Source organism: Pyxicephalus adspersus, chromosome 1 (genome assembly GCF_032062135.1).
Source record: "Pyxicephalus adspersus chromosome 1, UCB_Pads_2.0, whole genome shotgun sequence".
Taxonomy (NCBI): domain Eukaryota; kingdom Metazoa; phylum Chordata; class Amphibia; order Anura; family Pyxicephalidae; genus Pyxicephalus; species Pyxicephalus adspersus.
Window position 1 is genome coordinate 164,789,133 of NC_092858.1, and position 20,356 is coordinate 164,809,488.

At 39.2% G+C, this 20,356-nt stretch overlaps 1 protein-coding gene across 1 annotated transcript; it reads left to right on the plus strand.

Annotated features, from left to right (window-relative positions):
• Positions 1-1,650: 1,650 nt before the first annotated feature.
• IL10RB (interleukin 10 receptor subunit beta) lies at positions 1,651-19,495 on the plus strand. Its single transcript, XM_072398245.1, has 7 exons — positions 1,651-1,808; positions 9,072-9,201; positions 11,377-11,537; positions 14,015-14,181; positions 15,785-15,935; positions 16,636-16,787; positions 17,149-19,495. The coding sequence occupies exons 1-7, from the start codon at positions 1,763-1,765 to the stop codon at positions 17,302-17,304; spliced, it is 963 nt and encodes a 320-aa protein (XP_072254346.1). The 5' UTR covers positions 1,651-1,762; the 3' UTR covers positions 17,305-19,495.
• Positions 19,496-20,356: the final 861 nt, after the last annotated feature.

The following is a 20,356-nucleotide window of genomic DNA, read 5'->3' on the forward strand; positions in this document are numbered from 1 at the left end:
AATGGAAAATGCTCTGTACAGGCAATGCAGAGAACAGGAAGAGGTGACGAGAAATAAGAAATATGCAGCATGGAAAAAGGGTGAGGGGGGTTAAGAAATTATTATTATTAAACAGGATTAATACAGCGCTAACATATTACGCAGCGCTGTACATGTAGTACAAAGAGCAGAAACAGGCAATGAGTCATTGGGAATGTACAGTGCAGAGTATAGAAAGAGTTGATGAGAAATAAGAAATACGCAGCATAGAATAAGAGTGAGGGGGGTTAAGAAATGTATTATTATTATTATTATTATAATTAATAAAGAAGATTAATACAGTGCCAACATATTACGCAACGCTGTACATTAAATAGGGGTTGCAAATGACAGACGAATATAGGAGGAGGAGAGGACCCTGCCCCAAGGAGCTTACAATCTAGAAGATGAACAACGCACAGTGCAAAGTAAGGATTGAGGTTGTGAAGAATAGGGAACACACATTGCCAAGTGCAGAAAGAAGCTCTGATGAATAAATAACATTCATTTTATTATACAGTGTTTATATAGCACCAACATAATATGAAGCGCTGTACAAAGTCCATAGTCATGTCACTAGCTGTCCATCAAAGGGGCTCACAATCTAATGACCCTACCATAGTCATATATCAATAATACAGCCTGATCCCCCCTCCTCTAAACTAACCTACCTTTCTGTCCACAGTCTAGTTCTTACTATGATCCAATCATCAGGTTCAGAAACTGTTTATATTGAATTCCATTGTTAATGTTTTGCATGGGCAGTAAGGGACAATCAGTGGACCTGGTGCATGGAGCTTGGTTGTACTGAACAATGGGGTTGGTTTGGTTATATAAAAATATATAAAATAGTTTAGTATATATAAAAATGGTTTAGTTATATAAAAATACAATTACCCTTTAACCCAATATAGTGCCCATGTGTACCTGTCTTTATGGAGTGCCCGGGACACACATGGCAGGTGTCAGGATGGAGAGCATCAGAGTCCTCATGAACATACACATACATGAGTGTACACATGTTATATATCACTGCACATGCTGAAGTGATAGCAATAATTCCTGGGCCAGAGAACTTTTAGGGTTCTGTAGTTTTGCACACTTTGAATGCCTGACATGTTTGGTACCTATTTACTTGCAATTCATCTTTAAAAGTTTAGTAATACCGGTGATTTTATTGTATTTGTGTGCACTAAAATGATTTTGTTATTATGTACTTAACATTTGAGTTTGAACAACCATAGAGCGATCCTTGCACACAACCCTTTTATTCTACAGATTCTATTCTTTCAGATTATATTTGATGTTTATGGCAAGGGGAGTTGGTAATGTGCAGAAAAAAACAAAATATCCAAACCTAACAATTCAATATGCTTCATTTATCAGTGCTTGCAGAATATTTACCTGTAAACACACACAATATGGAAGGACTGGTAAACTGTTATATATTATATTCTTGTTCCTAAATATGTTCAGGAATTATGTTGGCTGCACCAGAGGAACTGATAACACACCATATGTTCAGGTGCACAAACCAGGTGAGAACCTGCGGAGACGCCATGTGGCAGTGCAAGGTTAGAAAAGAGCCTGCAATCTGTCAGTTGTCTCCTCCCTCTTGCTTTGTAGTATTTTCCTGCCTTGTACTTTCCCCGAACTGTAAAAATGAGGAAGTGACAGTGTCGTTGTTCAGTGTGATAATAAAAAAGCAACATATTTAGCATAAGAGGACACAAAGGGACTCACAATGTATCCGTACGCCATTCTGGTCTTCCTCTGTCTCTTTATCCCAGGTATGTGTTTTTGTAATGTTTTTTATGTTTATGTCGGCCAGGTGAGCGGACTTCAGCTATGGCTAAATGAGAGCTCGGGTTTGTTTACAATGTGTCGCCCCTGATTTGGAGGGATTGTCCTTTTTCATACCTCCCAACTGCCCCTGATTTGGAGGGATTGTCCCTCTTCATACCTCCCATCTGCCCCTGATTTGGAGAGAATGTTCCTCCTCATACTTCCCAACGGCCTCTGATTTGGAGGGATTGTCCTTTTTCATACCTCCCACTGCCCCTGATTTGGAGGGATTGTCCTTTTTCATACCTCCCAACTGCCCCTGATTTGGAGGGATTGTCCTTTTTCATACCTCCCAACTGCCCCTGATTTGGAGGGACTGTCCCTCTTCATACCTCCCAACTGCCCCTGATTTGGAGGGACTGTCCCTCTTCATACCTCCCAACTGCCCCTGATTTGGAGAGAATGTTCCTCCTCATACCTCCCAACTACCCCTGATTTGGGGGGATTGTCCCTCTTCATACCTCCCAACTGCCCCTGATTTGGAGAGAATGTTCCTCCTCATACCTCCCAATTGCCCCTGATTTGGAGAGAATGTTCCTCCTCATACCTCCCAACGGCCTCTGATTTAGAGAGATTGCCCCTTTTCATAACTCCCAACTGCCCCTGATTTGAAGGTATTGCCCTTTCATTAAACATACCAGTTTTATCTGATTTAGAGGAATAGTTCCTATTCATAGCTCACAACTGCCCCTAATTTGGAGGGACTGACCTTCCCAGCTATACCTGATTTGAAGGGACTATCCCTCTTCATACCCCCCACTGTCCCCGGTTTGAAGGGACTGTTGCTCTTTATATCAACCAACTGCTCCTGGTTTAGAGGGACTACTGCTCTTCATACCTCTCAACTGTCCTTTATTTGGAGGGATTGTTCCTTCTCATACCACCCAAATGACACTGATTTTGAGAGATCTCACTTTAATATACATACCAGCTATATCTGATTTGGAAGGATAGTCCCTCCTCACACCTCCCAACTGTCCCTGATTTGAAGGGACCATTGCTCTTCATACTATCCAATTCTTCCTGACTGAAGGGATTGTCCTTCTTCATACCTCACAATTGTTTCTGATTTGGAGAGATTGTACTTCTTCGTACCTCCCAGCTATACTTGATTTAGAGGGATTGTTGTTCTTTATACTGCCCCTGATTAGGAGGAATTGTCCACCTTCATAGCGTCCAATAGTCCATTATTTGGAGGGACTGTCCCTCTTCATACATTACAACTGCCCCTGATTTGGAGAGGTCTTTCCCTCTTTCAGTCCCCTCTCTTGGTTGCCCCTACTTTTGGGTGGATATATATACCTCTAAAAAATGTAATGTAAAGATATAAATGCAGATATAAATGAAATGCAAAAAAAAAAGTACTTGTCGGTTTAACCCAGAGGTGGGCAAAATTTTTTAGTCAGGGGCCACAATCTAAAAAAAAATTGCCAGAGGGGCCAGGTCGATGGTAGAGTGGGCAGGGTTATGCCATAATGATGCCACTGAACGTGACGTCATGATGACATAACCCCGCCCACTTTCCCATCGCAGATCTAAGCCTATGATGAGAGAGTGGGCAGGCTGTGTCACTGCACACAACCCACCCACTCTCCCATAGCAGGCTCATATCCGGGGACGTGTTTTGCGGCTCTGGCCAGGTCAGGATCCTGAGCTGCCGAACACCCAAAGGGTCAGGGAAACATCCTCATTGGGCCGTAGTTTGCCCATGCCTGCTTTAATCAGTCGTTTTTTTGCATATTAATTTTTTATGGCTGGAAAAATGTGGGCATGGCATGGTGGAGTGTGTCATGAGCCTACATATTTTAAGCTAAAACATGTCTCTCTCCCCTATCAGTAAGGTGTGATTACAGGAAGGACCTTGCTATAGGTATGTGGTTGTGTGACTACATTGTGGTACATATGAGGTTATGGCACTATAACCCTTAAGCAAAATTTCAGGTCTCGGGAAACTTTTGCTAAAAATACTATATTGGGGGGTCATTAGAATGACAGTCAGTGAGAAGAATGTCCCACTTACAGTGGCAGCCCAAATGTCATCCTGATAGACAGCTAGAAAAATCAGTGCCATGCTTGTGATTCTGCCAAGTGGCAATAGGCCTGGAACCAGGAATGTAGGCACCATCAGATGGGAGAACTATTGGCCACAGCTCAAGGAAGCCCTATAAACCTCTGGAGGAACCTTGGCTGAGAATGGCTGGGCTAGATAACTTGTGATGTCTTGCTGCATCTTCTAGGGTATGCATTGAAATTAGAAAAAGCAACTTTCAATTTAGGAGATGTTAATCCCCCCCCACACACACATCACTAAAATGGGGGGTCAACCTATGGTCACCAGGCCCCAACCACCTAGTATACGTACTGTAGGTGAAAAAGGTACCCGTATAGGACAACGTTAGTATTAAATTTATCTTCTCCAAGTCTCTTACCCTCAGTGCTTGGACAAAAAGGGCATACCCACCCTACCAGGTACAGCCCTATAAGAAGACACTTTAGTTAGGGATTTGAGGTTCTATTTATGAGATTTTGCCTGCTCTGGACTCAGAATACTTGATGCCCTATTGGCAGGCCAAAATCCTATTCCACTCGGAACGGCAACAGGGGAGGAACCAGGTTTGCTTTTAACGCCTCTGCAAAAAAAATGTTGGTCTTTGTATATATATATATATATATATATATATATTTGATCTTAAAACTCTGGGCCTGATTAATTAAGGCTCTCCATGACAGGAGAAGATAGACTATCATGGGTGAAAATAGGTGATCCAGCAAACCTGGAAAGGATCTGGTCCGTGATTGAAAACATTACCAACTAATAACAAATGGTTTGTTTTTTTAAGAAATCCATTCCAGGTTTGTTCGATCATCCAAGTCCTCTTATGATAGTCCACCTTCTCCAGCCTTAGAGAGCTTTAATAAATCAGACCACAATTAAAAGGAGTCCTATGTGTATTATTGTTTCCCCAACAAGATGAATATTATTTTCATGCTAAAGCTCAATTCTCGCCCAAATCATTTTTTTAGGCTTATCCGACGCCTAATTCTAAATTCTTCATTTAATAACGTTAATTTAATTGTGATCTCACTACACTTCCTGTTATGTCTGACACCTTTTAGGCAGACAGGAAGTTTTGCTGACATGTTTCCTGCAGGTGCAAGCCTCTTACCTGCTATCGCTCTCGTTGATTGCTTCACTCTCAAAAATATATATGTATCTGTTATAAGATAACTTTTCATGTGACCTAGAGCAGAAAATAATACTAAGCTGTAGTCATATACTGTATGGCTTTGCACGGGGATGAGCATAATAAATTGTAAAGCATGGCTGTAAGGCTTTCCTTGTTCCTGCTTAAAAAAACTCCTTTCTGTTTAACTGACAACAGTGTCATAGATATTGTAGAACTGATTTATTAAAGCTCTCCAAGGCTGGAGAGGATACACTTTCATCAGTCAGGCTGGATGGAATGGATTTTTTGAAAGTCATTTGGTATTTCTTCAAATGCTTTGAATGCTTTGAATCCTGGACCAGATGCATTCCTTGTTTGCTGGATTACCCAGCTTCACTGATGACAGTGTATCAGCCTTTGGAGAACTTTTTTAAATCGTGCCCTGAATGTGAAGGAAGATCTTCCTCAATGAGGCCATAGATAGTCATAAAAGCCTAACAAGGGATCCAAGTCTTCTAAAAAGATTTTATCCATGTCTGGAAAAACCAACTTGTGCCCAAAGTGGAAGTAAACCCAAAATGAACCCAAAACAAAGAAATCACACTTACCTTCAATTCCACAGATCAGTCTGTCTGTTGGGAGGCTTCTTTCATTGGGTCCCACTTCGTTCTGATATCTGGCTTCGGCCCACGTAGAAGGAGCACCAGGCACCGTCATCTTCTCCTCTCTCCTTCCTGGCTCTTCTTCCTATGTCAGCGATCTTGCACTGCACAAGCGCATAATCAGGTGATGTAGATTGGGGAAAAACTTGCCGATCTCACTGCGCATGTGTGAGCTAGACAATTTTTGTTCCCTATTGATGCTCAGGCATATACAGAAGGAGCATCAAGATCGGTGCTGCACTTAAAAAAACACAAACAAAACTTTTTGTTGTCTACCCTTTTATGTGAAGTAAAAATTCTAAGTTTATGTAAGCACGTGAGACGATTCTCGCTTGATGAGAGCGGTCAGGCTCATCTCAAGAAGAATCTGACGTGTGTACAGCCAGCACACAATGTCGATCATGGATGTGTCTTCACAGAAATACGAATAACCGACAAAAAGGAACCACATGTGGAAGAGTGCAGTAAGGTGCCGTTCTCTCATTCCCCCTCCTTCCCTCTACATAGAACAGAATGGCTCGTTGGTTCTTGTGTTGCTGGAAACGATCACAAAAGATCTTTTCCAACGACGAAAATTGCAGTTGTGTACACAGCCTTAGTTTTTGAAATATTCATTTTCTTGAGTCACCTTTGCTCCTCTGCGGCATCAGTGGGAAAAAAATGGTTTATTGTCACTTGACACAAGATACCGGTTTCTAGTCTGTGACATCAGAAATTCTTCAAGTTAAATGTCATGACATTTATCTGATTATTCCAGCAAAGAGTACAATTTATACCAAGCAGGAAATGCGTGAGAAATTCACTTGTGGGAATGAAACCTTAGGGAGACGTTTCCTTCCCCAAACACAAAAGGACTTCAGAGGAAAAATCCTAAAATGAGGGAAATCCCAGTGTGTGGAAGATTCATTCTGTTCTCTCTTCCTGTTCTGGGCACAACCCAACATTTTTTATCCTGGTGAACATGTCCCCTTTAGTTTTGTTCTATTTTCAGCTCTTTGTATGTGTATCTTGCGGAATATGACAATGGATAGCACCTTATCAAAGCACCAAACTGAACCTCATTTGAAGAGGTTGAGCTGCTTTCTAAAAGCCACTTTTTGGAATTCCTCTACACCTTACTCGGAGCCAGGATGGCATTCATTCCCAGCAGCAGCAGCAGCAGGGGAAGCCAGGGTGAACTGAGATTTTTTAAGATAGTAATCAGGCAGGTAAGTATGTTTTATTGCAGAAGGGACACTGTCCCCTTCTGAAATAAATCTCCGCCTGCAAATTGTTAAAGGGTGCACTTTCGATCCTTTATAAAATGTAGATGTTTTGTAGATGGGAAGAGGGTGACTATTACCTGCCATGTAGTCTAAGAATTGCCGGACCTGTGTCAGGCTTTAGCATTTGTAACTCCTAATATAATGACCACAACAAAATATATTGGAACTCATCTGATCCTCCCCAAATCTAACTTAAAGTGTAAGTTTACATTGGATTTGGGAAGGGTCAGATGAGCCTCTCCAGTGTACCCTCCTTATTGTTTTACTTAGTTTTGTTGTATTCTACTACTTTTGTCAAGTAGTTTGTATTTACTTTTTGTCAAGTGATTCAACTTGTGCTTGGAAAGTGCATAGCGGCCACAAGTGCATAGCAGGTATGGCATTCTTTCGTATGGTTTAGCAGATAATGGCTTATTGTGATTGGAAGGGTAAAAATTTGAAGTTACATAGTTAGGTTAAAAAAAGAAAAAAAGTCCATCAAGTTCAACCAATAAGGAAATAAACATATCCCAGATAAAAACCCTCATGGACATAATTGACCCAGAGGAAGGTAAGGAAAACCCTTGGTACAATTTGCTCCAACAAGGGCAAAAAGTTCTTTCCTGATTCCCTGAGTCAATTGGATATTCCTTGGGTCAACAGTCTCTGTTATCTTTACTTTAAAGCTTTAATACCCAGTTATATTCTGTACAAATAGAAAAACGTACAGCTTTTTCTTAAAGCTATCTATATTACTGAAACTACTTCCTAAGGGAGCCGATTCCACATTTTCCACTTACAGTGAAGAATTCCTTCCTAAACCGGAGATTACATTTCTTTTGCTCCAGACACAAAAGGGAATATTGGGACTGGGGGCCTAATATTACAACGATTGGTTCAGCCGAAGCTTGCTAATGTGAAACCCTACTACAACCATCCTTATAATGCCTAGGCAATGCACTGGTCCACAAAAATATTAACACAAAATATAAAGAATATAAAAATGTATTCATGTGATAATTTTGTATGTGAGTTGGAAGTCTGAGAAAGTAATGTTAAACTACATTACAAAAACACAAGATAAAAAACTTGTTATCCAGCTTCAAGAATCCACTGTGGGGAAAAGGAAAGTAGATGTAAATATTAACCTTAAGGCAGAATTCTTACACATTGTGGTGATGCAGGTAGCATGTGTTGCTGCACCTATCGTTTTGAATGGCACCCTAAGGCAACACACCTGCATTGCCTCACAATAAAGGGGTATTTGCATTTTAAGACATGTTAGGGCGTGTTGACAGCCTATTCATGGCAAAACGTTAACACATCACAAATATGAAAATGTCCCTCAGTGAATCACATTTATGTTGCTAAGACACATAAATAATTGTCAAATGTTTTAATTAAAATAAGAGGCAAATAATGAGATTATTTCTAACAAAAGTTACAAATGTGCCAAAATGTGGATCTGGTGCACTTCTTCAAAAAGAAAAATATTTTTTTTCCTGAAATTCTTAAAAAAAATTTTTTCCTCTTGAAAAAGTGGACTAGATTTTTTCTTATGTTTTAAATGTTTAAATGTAAGTGAAAAAGATGTAAAGCTATTTATAATAATAGAAAAGTTATGTTATTGAAATATTTTGAGTTATATAAGTTATTTGAATGATTTACATGTGCCGGTGTTTTGTGGAATTTTACAAATGTTTTAATTTTAATACTTTTTTTCATCAGGGATGCTAAATGCTTGCAGCCTCCTGGTATCCACCTAGGGCCTGGTTTATTAAACTTCTCCAAGACTGGAAGAATGAAAAAACCTGGGTGATCCAGCAAACCTGGAACAGATTTTTTTACATAATATTTACTACTGAATGGCAAATGTTTTCAATCCTGGACCAGATTAATTCTAAATTTGCTGGATCACCTATGATAATCTATCTTTGCCAGTTTTGCAGAGCATACACTTACAACCCAGATCAGGATTCACAAAGGAATGCACATAGCTTCATGCATTCTTTTTTTTTAAAATAGTTCTTTTCCATAAATTTGTTCACCCTTTAACAAAAGCACTCTGTATATAATGTACTGATGTCTCTTTCCATTAGCTTGCTGACTTTGCTTTTTTTTGTGTTATTTTGCAGGTTTTGGGAAGATACCTCCACCGACCAATGTCAGAATGGATTCTGTAAACTTGAAAAATATTCTAAGATGGAATCCCCCACCTGGCTTCGAGGAAGATGAAGATATAAGATATCACGTGCAGTTTCGACTGTAAGCTTTCTTTTAGTAGCACTCATTAAACGTATGTGTCAATATTGCATATTTGTATCCAGAATCAATGTGGGCCTCATCATTTTATTTACCCTTTGGTCCACCATGAATTTATAAAGCCTAGAAAAAGCAAATCAACTTGTATAGCATTATTTAAATCATAATTTTCTATGTTACAAGAAAAGGTACACAGCATCAAATATTAAATGTTCTTAACATGACTATTGTTGACTATCATTATGATGAATGCCCAGCTTCAGAATGCCATTAGAAAACAAATCTCAATCACACCACAAGATGGCAGTGTGTCTACATGTAAAGTGTGTAACAAATGCTTGCATTCAGAGGCACAAGTTTGTTACACACTTTACACGAGGACACAGCACCATCTACAGATAGCCAACAATATTGCGCAAAAGATCATTTAAGAGCAAGTGATCCATCATAACCAACTCAAAATTGAAAAACACTTCAACCTGTAAAAAGGGAAAAAAATAAACAAACCAAGCTTGTGTGATTTCAATTCTTCCTTTTTTAAATACATTTTTTACAAATAACACACCATAAATGTATTTTATTCACATTAATTATTTTTTGTTTTGAATGTTAGCGGTGATGGACACATTTTGTGCCCTAGGTGTGTATCTGAGTCAAACATTCCCTGTATTTTCAGGTAAAAAAAAGTCAGTTTATAATTGAGTATATATAGTAATTATCTTGTTACAGTGGCACGTTAAGGGTTTGGCTTTACAAGGCAGCAAGTGGTCAGACAGTTCTTGGGTTAGGTAATGGGCAAGTTTAAGAATCGAAGTGACCTTGACAAGGCCCGAATAGTCATGGCTGGAGGACTGGGTCTAAGTATTTCCAAAACAGCCGGTCTTGTGGGGTGTTCCCAGTATGTCCAAAAGTAGTCCAAGGAGTGACCACCAGTGAACAAACATCCATTTAGGGGTTCCCAAAGCTCATTAATGAGACCGGAGGTTGAAAAGCTAGATTGTTTGGTGTAAATTCACAAAACAGGGGTTCTTCAGATCCTCAGTGTCGGAACTGGACCATTCAGCAATGGAGGAAGGAGGCCTGATCTGATGATACCTGTTTTTCTTAGGATTGTAGATGTACATAGTTGGGTGCTGGAAAGTTTTGGTGACAAGTATGGGTACTGAGTAAACGTGCCTGAGTACTGATTAAACGTGTGTACCAGTACACCATATTAAATAACATCAGCTCTGGATAGGCGGCTCGCCTGTCAGCTGAAGGTGCATACAGACGCAGCATCAGATCAGAGTTTAGAGTGCCTTTTCCAAACTTTCCACCATATTTACAGTGGTGTAGCCCTGTTCTATCTATGGAGTGCAGTAGATACTTGAACTTATACTGCTGACGCCTATCGAGAGCAGAAGGTATTATATTTTGGTGCACTGTTGCACATGCTGAATCAGTACTCAGGCTACTGGGTTTGTTTTGGGATCTGTTTTAACCTGTTACACTGCTTTCTATTCCCCCGAAGAAGTGGTCTCATCCGTGAAACGTGTCGGGATACAAGTGTTTTGGATAGCTGACTATTGTTAGTTTTTGATGTGATACCCATGGTGACCACATCATGTGCTTTTTATCTTTTTATCTACAGCAATGCCAAAATAAAATCCCTAGACAGAACTGTCCAACACATACTGAAAAAAACACTTTTTTTGTATTACCACGATCTTTTATTTATAAATACATGAATGCTAAATAGAAAAACATGTAAAAACTACATTTAAAGACACCCTTTACCCAGCCCATTCATTTTATTATATGACAATGGACTTTGTAAAGAGCTGCATATTATGTTGACGCTATATGATTACTTGCTAACACGTGACTTTTTGCTTAGGATTTTATTTTATGCAAGTTCTCTGTATCTCTGAGATTGCAGGCTGTAATTTCGCAGCCCCAACAGACTCTGTGTTGCCACTCTAGTGATTTTCTATTCCCCTGCACATCTCCCCTGGCAGCTTTATAAAAGGTTATGTATGAAGGTAAGGGGATGGGCATTGGGGGCATTTGTTCACATTTGTTTAGCTTTACCTTGGGGTGACGTTTTGCTGAATTTCTCTGTTTGTGTGTATGTACTTCGTCAAGAAACACATTTAGGGAAATTACAATTTAAGTTATAATCAATATTTTCTCTTGCAGTGATTTCAGAAACCCTGGAGAATACCAAAATTGCTGTTTGACTCAGCACCTGAATTGTGATTTAACAGTCATCACCTATAAATTCAATGCAACAGTGACTGCATTAGTGGGAGACAAACAGTCAGACCCAGTGGTAATACACTTTGATCCCTATGCAGAAAGTAAGTCTATATTCTGAATACAAGCTGATGTGATTGAGTGGATCTCATGAATATTTGGGGTAATCTCAATTATTAAGAGAACTTGGTAGTCGGATCCCAAATATTAATGAATAGTACTGCCGACATCCCAAAGAGATAAGGATATACAAACTACATAATTGAGACTTTTAGGGCAGTTCACATACACTGTAGATACATTTTAAGAAACAGATATTTTTATTGTAATATCAAATCTAAGACAAACAACAACATATTAAAAAAATGTTTATGTAGTTTGTCGTAATCTAAATTATCATTGCACACACTCTGATGAATTGGTAGGATTTGTACTACTGTGGCAATTCTTTGTAACTAGTAGTGGTTAGTAACCATAAACTTGTTCTTGAAATGCTAAAGCTGTTTTGCAGCTTTGCAAAATGCTTCATCAGGTCAAAAACTGATGCAAATTCTATAGAGCAGAGGTCCCCACTCGCAGACCACTAAATCTACAAACACCGGACTGCGCATGTGTGGGGAGCCGGGTGTCACTCAAAGGCTAAAAAAACTTCCCCCAAAGTGACGTCCTAATAGCAGGACCCACCCACTCTCCCATCGCAGGTCTGGGCCTCCAGAGACACAGCCCACCTACCGCCTCGAGCCTGTGATGCATACGGGGGACATGGTCCACCACTCTGACCGGTGCGCCTCTGAAGGGGTCCTTCCCCTGACCCCGCTGGGGGTTGCACCAGCCAGAGCTGCCGACCACCGCTGATCTCAGTTTTTTCGCCGCCCTGCTGTCAGACTTTTCTAGAAGCACAGAATATAACTGGGTAAAAAAGTAAGGAATGACACCAGTGTTGATCCAGGGAACATTAGATTCCTTAATTGAATTAGCAAAGATTTTATTTCCCTGTTGGAGTAAATTGAACCCTTTTTTTTTTAAAAGGGTTTTTTTTTACCTTCCTCTGGATCGGCTGTGCATCTTTGGTTCTGGAAAATGCAGATTTCCAGTATGTTTATTTTTGTATTTTTATTTAAGGACTTTTTCACCCTGACTTACTATATAACAAAAATGATAATCTGATTCATATGTAAAAAATATTATCCACTCACATCTACGTTCAGATTGGTGCAAAAGCAGAGCTCAGAACAGAATCTGGATAGAAAGAATAATGGGCATCTCTGGTCATGTACCAAGGTGAAGGCAGGGACTGTGTCAACGTACATTTCTTTAAATGAGCATACCCTGTTCTTAGGTTATCACATTTAGTAAACAGACCCTAAATCAGGACATGTATTGAGCCAACCATGTCTTCAATACACCACTCGCGTTGAACATACCCTGTCTTAAAATAGGCAAATGCTTTACGTAAACACTGTCATTGATTAGGCACATCAAGCAAACCCTTTCCTCAAATAGACACCCGCATCAAATAGTCGCTGTCATCAAATTGGCACGTGCACCCAGCATACCGTGTCCTCACATTGGCAAACTCGTTAAGCATGTCCTGTCCTTAAAGTCGCAAATGCATCATGCAACCCCTGTCCTTGAATTGGTAAATGCATCAAGTAGACCCTTTTTTGGATTGGCACATGTATAGAGCTGACTGGCAAACTCATGAAGCGGACTCTTTAAACTGGCACACGCAGTGAACAGACGCTGTCCTCAAATAGGTACATGTTATAGGTACATGTTTTAGTCTTTAAATTGGCACATGCATTGAGAAGACTTTTTTAGAACTAGGGTTAAAAAAGGGCTAGAAAAGGTAAACAAAATCAAAACAATGTGTTGAAATTTGGTGTTGACCCCTTTCCATGCTCACCAGACAGGTTGACTCATGGGTTCCATTATGGTAAATACAGCCCTAGACATGCATTTGTACCAGTTTAAGCCTGAAGAAGAACAGAGAAACTTTATACAGTAAACTTGGTAGTTTGGTGTACTAAAAGATCCAGATAAAAGTATTCTCCTTATTGGTGTCATGCTCAGTCTTTGTATTCCCTTGCAAGGAAATAGAGGAGATCACCAAAGGTCAATGTCTATAATGGCACAGTGGTATGAATGTTTCTTTCACCTCTACATGATTGTCTACCCAGGCTGTGTACAATCCTGTAAGGAGTTTTGTATTTCTAGGCTAAAAGGACATGGTATGGGGCCCATCTGCTAGGCTTGGCTATTTTTATCAAGTCCACACAATCCTGGGTACATTGTATCTCCACTCCCAATGCCTTTGCTAAATAATTGGGCACAATTGTTGCTGCAAACTGTTTTTGTGCACACCAGGGAGTGTATTCCATGCTTAAACATTAAAAGAGTAGCAAACTTCAACTGTTCCTCATAAATGTTGGCCAAAGTTCATAGAACACAACTATCTACTTGCAAGGTTTCACATGCTGTCTTCATGATGATAATAGTACCTCATTTCAGTTGCTGCACTGTAACAGAGTCTATCCTCAATTGTAGTACTACATTAATCTTGTTTTGTTTTTGTTTCCAGCCGTGATTGGTCCACCAGAAGTCCTTGTTTCTTCCAGGTCTGGCCACATGGACATCAGTTTCTCTGGTCCTTATTTTGAATCTGATAGTACAAAAGACTCCATAAAGGCAAAATATGGTGAGCTCCTTTACAGAGTGTTCTACTGGAAGAAAGAGGACCCTTCTCATGTAAGAATTCTTATAAATAACTCAATAAGGAACTGCATGCATGTTTTTAAATGTGATTGCTAGAGATCTGGTATCTATTCCCATTGAATTGCATGGAAAAATAAAGAAAAGCAAAAACTAATCCTAAGGGTACACCTATACTTTGGATTTATGCTAGTGCAACCATTGCACCCATGACTACTTTTGCATTAAGTGTATGCATGCAGTAGTAATTTCTGATAATCACCTAATGATCCAAACATATGTAATCAGTTTGTACTATACCCACTATAGCCATGGTTCATGGGCACTAGGGAGCTTTGTTATCTCAAACCAGCTAACATAGCTGACCATGGACTTCGAACATGGAAAAATACCTCTGTCAGCAGCAGTGATGATTGACATCATGGCAGTTGCATACTTTGTACAATAAATTAAATCTTTTTTTTTAAGAATGTTGGTACTTTTTTTTAAACATGGTGTTCTATTTTTAGGCAATATTTAAAGTTTAAAGACAAATATTTAAAAATTTTAGAACACATTTGATACATAAACAGTATACCTCAATTGTAATTAATAGGACTCTATGTCTAAGCACTGTTGAACCAAAACTCAACCCTAAAACAAGTAATTTTGCTACCATTTGATGTGGCCCAGTCTAAAATGAACCAACAGCAATGCCATAACAGTCTTTAGATCAGGCCCAGTGTCCCTGTGGAGCGCCATGAAATCCAGATTAAGACTGTACATGGGCCCTCATTTTTTGTCTAAGTTAAGATCAAATGGCACTTCTTCCCTTCGCACTAATTCCTATTCCATTGCCATTCAATTAAAAATCGGTAGTAAAGGCCCCTGGTTATGATAACAGAATTACAGAAGTGAGTCTTAGCTCTAGACAAGGCCAGATTACTCACAAGGCCACTTAAGCTGTGGCTTAGGCTTCCATGGCTAAAAGGGGTGGCATTTGTACTGCTATTGTGGCTGTAACATTATCAATATATTATATAAATGTGCTAAGCATAGGGCTGTCCTGCCCACAACCATCATGGTTTCCCACCAAAACCACTCCACTATCATTGGGCACAAGCTAGTTGGCCTAGTACGGAAAAAAGTACAAATCCGGCCATAGGTCTAGGCATGGGTGTCTCAACATAATGTCAGCCCTAAGGTCTAAAGATACAATGGGCCACGGCAAAAAGTCATGGGCGTGTGGATATAAGTGGATGTGGTTACCACATGGGCATTACCAATAGCCCCCAAAGCATATAATGGCACAAAAATAACCCCCATAGCAAAAATAACCTCCTATACTCTTAGAATACTGCTTGGAATGCCTGTTTGTGGCTTGTTCACAGAATAGTGTCTCCTAACTTGGACAGTGCTGCAATGCAAAGGCAACAGGTGCTATAGTGTTCCTCTTTTTGGTTACATAGGGTTTATGCATTACACTGAAACCTTTTGGAACACAGCGCTGCACGATAATGTTCCATTTCCTACCAATGTGAACCAAATCCATAGAAAATAAGGGTGTCTTTTTGCTGGAACTGCGATGGGAAATTAATCCCAACACTGATGGTGTGAGCCAAAAAATTTATTGTGTTAGTAAAAGTTTCATCCCTTTCAGGTTCTGTCTGTGAACACCTCACAATCTACAGGAACATTGACTAAACTGGAGACTTGGACCATCTACTGCCTGAAAGTACAAGCTTACATCTCTTCCTTTGGAAAAGAAGGACTGTTCAGCCCGGAAATCTGTCGGAAAACTACAGATGATGGTAAATATTACTATCAGTATTGTTGTAACATTACCTTGCAGAAGCCACGCCATTGATTGGTTAAGTCAGCTCTGTCTGGCTGGACTTTTTGTAACTTTATATCTGTAAATCTGCTGCCTCTGCTAGTCCTAGGAGATCTGGAGTGAGATTTGGTGTTGTCACCTCTGTGCCGCTTACTGTTCTCCTTGCTGGAGGGGAATCTGTATCTGAATACCTGCACCCCACCTACTCCTACTCATTCATTGTGTTGTTATAGAAATAAGTTGTCTCCAACAGTGCAGAACTGTTTATAATAGCAACCAATCATGAATAATTTTAAATTTTTTGCAAAAAAAGTAAACAAGTTGGTGGCATGGTGGCTCAGTGGCTCACACAAGGTTGCAAGGACCAAAACTTGATGAGAGCACAGAGTTTGTATGTTCTCCTGTTTGCATTGGTTTCCTTTGGACACCTGGGTTTCCTATCCAAATCATAAAGGTGGATTATTATTTTTAAACAAAAAATGACTATGGGGAAAATACATTGTGAGCTCCTTCAATGGACAGTGAATCTATAAAGAACAATAAAATACATAAAAATAAATAAAAGGGTGATTGAAATAGTGCTGCACGCTAAGGGAATTTATGACATAAAAAAAATTATATTATAAATGAAATGATAATGGTGGATTTGACATACATACACTGCATCTGAATTACAGGAAGAACACCATGGTGGCAGATTGCTGGCATGTTCCTTGCAACAATGCTATTTACAATGAGTGCAACCCTTGGACTTTGCTATTTTGGTTTTACGGCACGTAGGAAATATTTATCCTTCCCGTCATATTCTATCCCAGAACATCTGAAAGAGGTGAGCAATTCATCAGAGACCAGATCTATCTATCTATCTATCTATCTATCTATCTATCTATCTATCTATCTATCTATCTATCTATCTATCTATCTATCTAATCTAGTCTGTCTTCCTTCTTTCCCACCTTTTCTTTCTTCTGTATATCCTCATACAATACAGGTAGCCCCCGGGTTACATACAATAGGGGCTGTAAGTTGAATTTGTATGTAAGTCGGAACAGGTACATTATTTTAATAAATTCAATTAGAACAAATGTTTGTCCCAACATATTATTAGGCAGCATAGTGTCAGTTACTGTATAAAATGTGGTGTGTGTGTGTGCTCCATTTTTGTAATTGAACTGTGTTTTGTGTTTCAGTACTTAAGCAAGCCGTTCAGTAGCTCCCCAAACTTGCCAACACAGCCCTCGGAAGAATATGGGGAATCATGTGAACAACTGACATTTATCTCAGTGGAGAGTGAAGAGGAGACCAATGGGGAAATGGAGAAAAATGGAGAGAAACTCCAAAATTAACACTGTTTTCCATAACCTCTCCTATGGTTTTCAAGATCAGTTTACCGGTGCCGCCATTTCCAGATTCCTTAAAAGCTGATAGTTTCCTAGCTGTCCATTCCTCACAAATATTACTTAGTAAGCCATTGCTTGAAACATTGCTTGAAACAAATTCAAAATCAGAATTCACAACCTCAATGTTTTCTTCCGAAATGCCATTGATTTCTAAAATGGTCCACATATATTGCACTGAATATTGGTTTACATTGCTTTAGCTAGAGTCAGGTGTTTGCATGCTCCTTCACAGTTAGGGGCAATTAGTGCTACTATATATACAGGAAAGGAAGGGGGTAGGGGATAGGTTGTCCTATTGTTTACACACTACAGAACAAAACATTTTTTGGTAAATTTGTTTACTTTGCATATAAAGACACACCGAACTCCCTATAAGCAAATGTTGCAGGTACCAGAGGGCAAACTAGAAAACAAAGGAACAACGATAGCAATAAGCTTCTACTGATCTAGGGCACTTATAAAAATTGACCAGTTCTCTTTATAGGAGAAGTCATTGGTGGGCTGAACTCCTTTTTCCGGGTACCCCGAATTCTTTGTGCACTTTTAGACTTTTTGACTGCTTGGCCCTGTCCCTTTTTGCCTCCCTATTGACCCCCCGTTAAAGTAATCGGTAGCTTCATTTACCAACACCAAATTTCAGAACATAGAAGGGGCAGCTCAACCTTTACAACTGTCAATATTTTTGTGCCTGCTACATATTTTAGCATTGGTGATGTAAAAAAAATAACAAAAAATGAGTAACAAATAGGACTAGATTTTATGAAAAGATGTCTTTTTTTATTTAGTTTGTGGTTTACCTGTATTTATGGAGCATATACAAGTGCTGCTAAACCTGCTCAATTAGTTAGTTGTTCAACCTGGTTGTTTTAAAGTGAATGTAGTTGCCAAAACTGACAATATTTTTGAAATTTTGATAATTTGGAAACCTCAGTAGTTTATGGATTTAATTGCAATGACAATACATTTGGTCTTATTCAATGAAGAGAATAAAAAATGCAAGAGTAAGGCTCAATGAGGATTATACATTGATGTCTTGTCTTCGGAATATGCAGTAATAAATGCTGACCTTACTATGCAAAATTAACTTGGACTTCCAAATTGATAATTGCTGTTCCAAAGCCATTTGCATTTTTTCCCCTTTGTAAATGAAACCCTATTGTTCACTTTTAGCTCTCAGGCCATTATTATAAAGGTTGTCTCAGTGCCATTAGGTGTTATGAGTGTTCCTCTTGCACAGCAGCTCTTCATTTCTGTAAAATGGCACAAACATGGTACATGAAAAAGAGCCTAATTATTGTAATACTTTATAGAATACCTATGGCGCCATCTGCAAGGATTTCAACATGTCCTGGCAAATAGGACCACAGGAGATGTGCCTTGAGATAGGGAAATGCTGAAATGGTTGGAAGTATGTAGCCACCACATGCACCCATTTCCTGCACTCCATTCAGATTTCGGAAGCATGGATATTTTCATTACTTTCAAGTATGGATTGGCCAAATTCATCACATTGTAGTAGGAAGACACTGACTTATATAGGGCTGTAGTTTCAGGCACCCCATGGTTAAAAAGTGTGGAGGAAAAACAAAAAAATATATACCGGTATATGCTATTGGCAATGGCAAGAATAAAATGAATCTGTTGTTTTGCTCCACATGTTAAAAGCACAACTTAACTTTACCTGTAACTCCTATTCTTTATTAAATAAGGCCAAATGTTTATTATTCTCTGGGTTCTACTCTACCAGGCTTTTACCTGGTAAATGTTTAAAATGTTTTATATGTGTTTGTGTTAAATTAAGAAAATATCTTAACATTGTATATACATGCAAGTACTTACACTATCTTTTTTGTTTTACTTTACATTACCTCTGCACAGTGGTAGTAAAACTTTATATCTTCATGTTCCAGAGCAACCAATCAGATTTCACCTTCGAACCACTAAATACAGAATCTGATTGACTGCCCTGTATTATGTTGACACATTTATATTGGCTTTATGTTGTTTTATTTATCTTACAGAAATTAAGAACATTATTTAGTTTGAGTGATGAGCAATGATTTTTTTTTATAAACTGTTAAATATATATTTTTGCAAAATAACTGTCTTTTGAGTGAAATAAATGTTTTCAGCTATCCACTCTGTATGGCTAAATGTTTCTGAACACCTGACCATCACACCTGTTTAAGGCTTTGTACACATGTCAGATGATTGTTCCCTGAAATCAACAATGGTGCTCCTCTCGGGCATCAATAGGCTATAATGAATCCATCGGCAACAATCTGAAATGCTGTAATGAAGGTCAATGGGGGAAAACACAGCGGATGCCGCTCACTTCTCCTTCACCTTCTCTCCATAGAACATAATAGCCATTGTGTGTAGAGAAGTTGTTCTTTCATCTGTTATCAATTATGAAAAAGAATTTCCAGTGACACAAAACTTACTTGTGGATATAGCCTAAACTTATTGGACATCTGATTCTAATAGTTTTTAGTGCGTGTGTCTGGAATTTGTGCCCATTCAGCCAAATGAGCATTTGGGAGGTCAGGTACTGATGTTGGATTAGAAGATCTGGCCCCCAATCAGCATTCTAATATATTTCGAAAGGGCCCGAGGCAGGGCTCTGTGCAAACCACTTGGTTTTCCCCACACCAAAGTCGTCAAACCCCGGCTTTAGGGAACTTTCTTTGCACGCAAGAGTACATTCATTTTAGAATGGAAAAAGGAGCCACAGTTGCTACACAGTTGCAACTGCACAATTGTCTGAATATCTTTGTAAACTGCAGTCGGAACTAAACCCTGTGATACTCACCTATATGTGCTAACACAGGGTGGCTAAACTTTTCCCTTTTTGTGATCTTTAGCCATCTTGACTGGCTGGGTTTGGATGACTCCTACACATGTGCTCCGGGGGTGCAATCAGTGTCGCCCATCACAGGTAAAGCAGATATGTGCTTTTGATAGCTACAGGAAGCAATCAGGCAGGTAAGAATGCTTA

Excerpts from the sequence above, each read along its gene's own strand:
- IL10RB (XM_072398245.1), top strand. The coding sequence starts at position 1,763 with ATGTATCCGTACGCCATTCTGGTCTTCCTCTGTCTCTTTATCCCAG. Across the intron at positions 11,538-14,014 it reads CTTTGATCCCTATGCAGAAA|CCGTGATTGGTCCACCAGAA; the intron begins GTAAGTCTATAT and ends TTTTGTTTCCAG. Across the intron at positions 14,182-15,784 it reads AGAAAGAGGACCCTTCTCAT|GTTCTGTCTGTGAACACCTC; the intron begins GTAAGAATTCTT and ends CATCCCTTTCAG.